General features: G+C 66.2%; 1 protein-coding gene across 1 annotated transcript; it reads right to left on the reverse strand.

Annotated features, from left to right (window-relative positions):
• Positions 1 to 240: 240 nt before the first annotated feature.
• EMIHUDRAFT_239770 (hypothetical protein) lies at positions 241 to 915 on the reverse strand (the record flags this gene model as incomplete). The annotated part of the gene is made up of 1 exon (XM_005775764.1): positions 241 to 915. The coding sequence occupies one exon, from the start codon at positions 913 to 915 to the stop codon at positions 241 to 243; it is 675 nt and encodes a 224-aa protein (XP_005775821.1).
• Positions 916 to 3155: the final 2240 nt, after the last annotated feature.

A 3155-nucleotide genomic window follows, 5' to 3' on the forward strand; every position in this document is an offset into this window, starting at 1 on the left:
GAGAGGGGGGCGGATGTATAACCAGAGGGGGGAGGGGGGGGGGGACGGAAACGGGGGGGGGGGCCCAACACGGGGGGCGGGTTCCCATTTATTTCGGGAGGGGGGTGGGGGGGCTCCCGCCAGGCGCCGGGGTGGAAGCCGACAGTCACCTGCGGCGGAGGCGGGCGAGGCTGCGGGACAGTGCTTTGTCCGCTGCGTGGCACTGGGAGGCCGGGAGGGGCTGGTCCCCCATCCCTCCTCTCACACCTTGCCCTTGTAGGCGCTGGCGCGGGGCGCCGCGGAGGCGGAGGCAGAGGCGGACACGCCGCTGAACAGGGCTACAAACTGCTCAAGCAGGTTGGGCGAGGCCGCCGGCGCGGCCGCAGCCTCAGGCGGCGGCGCGCTGATCGCCAGCCGGTCGCCGCGGTCGTACCAGCTGGTGACTGGCTTCGAGGGCGGCGCCCAGCCCGGCGGCGGCTCCCACTGCTCGCGGGCGGGCGTGGGCGGCATCCGGCCGGCGCCGCGGTGGAAGCCGACAGTCACCTGAAGGGAGGGCAACGTCCGCACGGGCTGGTGCTGCGGTGGTGGAGGCGGCATGCACAGGATGGGCGTGCTGCGGCAACACAGGGCTGGCACCTTGCCACGGTACGCCGTCGTCGTCGACGGCTTCGGCGTGGGAGGAGCCACCTCGGCCACTTCCGCGGCGGCGGGTTTGGGCACGGCGGCGGCCGGCTTCTTCTTTTGCTGGTTGTTTATCAGAATGCCGCCAATCGCGGCGACGGCGGTGCCGGCAGTCGCGAGGAGGGCGGGGCTCTGGCTCAGGGCGTCGGCAGCGGCGACCTCGATGCAGCGCGGCACGGTGGCGCGCGATGGTGCGGCGCGAGGCGGGGCTGCCACCAGCAGGCCGAACGCGGCAGCTGCGACGAGTGCCAGCATCCTGGGGAAATGAAGCGTATCCCGCGGAGCTGCTTGTGAATGGACCGCCCCTGCTCGTTCTCAGGGAGGGGCGTAGTCCCGTTCACACCCTCACTTAGGCATGAGCGCCCGAAACTTAAACGGCGGGCGCTTGACGAACCCGAGGGGGGGGGCGGGGGCAGCAACGGCTGCGGCCCCGAGAGTCGAATCGACAACTCATAGTTCGAACTGGCGACTCATAATGAAACTTGCTGAAATCGCCCTGTGGGGGCGGCAGCGGCGACCGCCCCAGGGGCGGCAGCGGTGACCGCCCCGGGGAATATGTTTAGCGACTCCCACCCCCAAGGAAGTTCTGATAGACATGTCCAGGACTCTGTGGCTGAAGTAGCGTGTGCGTCGAAGCCACAAGAGGGCTGGCTACGTCGGAGAATTGGGGGGGTGGGGGGTTCGCGTATTTTGTTTTCCTTGAACGGTTGATGAGACTGTGAAACGATCGCCGCAAGGGGCGTGAACGCACAAGTGCGTAATGACCGCAAGTGGTCGTGAACACCCCAAGGGGTGTGAAAGTAAATACTCCACTTATTCACAGATACCATACCAGCAAAGTACCCGAATCCAACTCCACGTGCCCAAGCGCACACCGGCCGGAGCGCCACCGGGGGGTGCTGCCCTCCCGTTCATGAGCCCAACAACACGAACGCTATCCATCCTCACCGGCCCCCATCCCCGTGGTCGGCCTCGCTCGCCGCGCCAAGCCGCGGTCCGGTCGTCCGCCCGGCGGCCAAGCCCAAGGACGGGGAGGGGGCCACCCGCGCTCGCGCAGCGTGGTAGCGGCGGATGCGTCCTGATCGACGCGTTTCAATACGCCATTACCGGTTGCCGAACTGGTGTCATCGCCTACAATTGGGCGATATCCCACAAATCGTGGAACAAGTACATGCACGCCTTGCATGGCAACACTGTTGGCACGCGGAGCACTGCAGCACGCGATGCCGAAACACACCAGGCGCAAGAGCCGCACCAGGCGCAAGAGCCACAACAGGCGCAAGAGCCGCACCCGGCGCAAGAGCCACAACAGGCGCAAGAGCCACAACAGGCGCAAGAGCCACAACCGCAGGCGCAAGAGCCACCACCGGCGCAAGAGCCACTTCAGGCGCAAGGGCCATCACAGGCGCAACAACCGCCAACACTGGATCGGGACCAGCCGCCAACCGACCGAGAGCCGCAGCCGCAAGAGGCACCCCAGGCGCAAGAGCCCCCACAGCCGCAAGAGGCACCCCAGGCGCAAGAGCCCCCACAGCCGCAAGAGGCACCGCAGGCGCAAGAGCCACCGCAGCCGCAAGGGGCACCACCGACGCAGGCGCCACCGCAGGAGGCAAACCCGGCGCAACTGCCGTCGCAAATCGACATTAATCAGATCGCTGCAGCCATCGCAGCCGCCAATGCGGCGGCTACCCGCATTGACCGAGAGGCTAGCGCTGCCGCCGCCCGAGCTGAAAGGGAGGCGATGATTGCTGCCTTCGCCACCGCCAGTCGCACGGGCCATGAAGAGGCGATGACCGATTTCGCAACGGCCCTGCGCAATGCCCTCTCTAATGAGGGTGGAGCCACACGGGGCTCACTCTCAGCCAAGGTCACGCGCACGTACGACGCGGACATCCCAAAGCTCGCGTTGTCATCGTCGGTGCGCTGGACACCCTCGCAGCCGGGGAACACGGCGAGATGGGATGGCGACAGCTGGTCCAGCACGTGCGTGAACACGGCGTGCTCTTGGATGTGTGCCAGCCCAACATGGCTGACTTGACAGGCCAGCTGGAACAGATTGTTCAAGCAGCCAATGGTGTCGGCTCGCAGGCCACCGTGGTTGCGGACAGCTCGCAGGAAGCGGGCAGCGTCACACCCACGCGCAATGTCAGGCAGCGCACGGGCTGACTTCGCTCTCGGTCTTGCATGGGTGTCCAAGCAGCCGCATCCTGAACTTGGTTTCTCCTCTACTGGTCGATAACCGCTTGTGTCCGAAAGTAGCTACCACCTACTTCTCGAGAAGTGTCGCCTCCGCAGCTTCATAATTTCATGTTCCTGGACACGTGGCCGCGAGACACGTGGCTGGCGAGCGGGTCGGCCGCCTGCACCCGGGTGCACGAGTCGCTAAAACGGTTTCATGTGCCCGGGCCGCTTCGGCGGTTTCACGAGCGACCGGCGTGTACCAGTACGTAAATATGGCAAGCACTGCTGTGTAGCGGGGCTCATGCGTCCAAGCT

The sequence above is a fragment of the Emiliania huxleyi genome (genome assembly GCF_000372725.1).
Source record: "Emiliania huxleyi CCMP1516 unplaced genomic scaffold EMIHUscaffold_294, whole genome shotgun sequence".
Taxonomy (NCBI): Eukaryota; Haptophyta; order Isochrysidales; family Noelaerhabdaceae; genus Emiliania; species Emiliania huxleyi.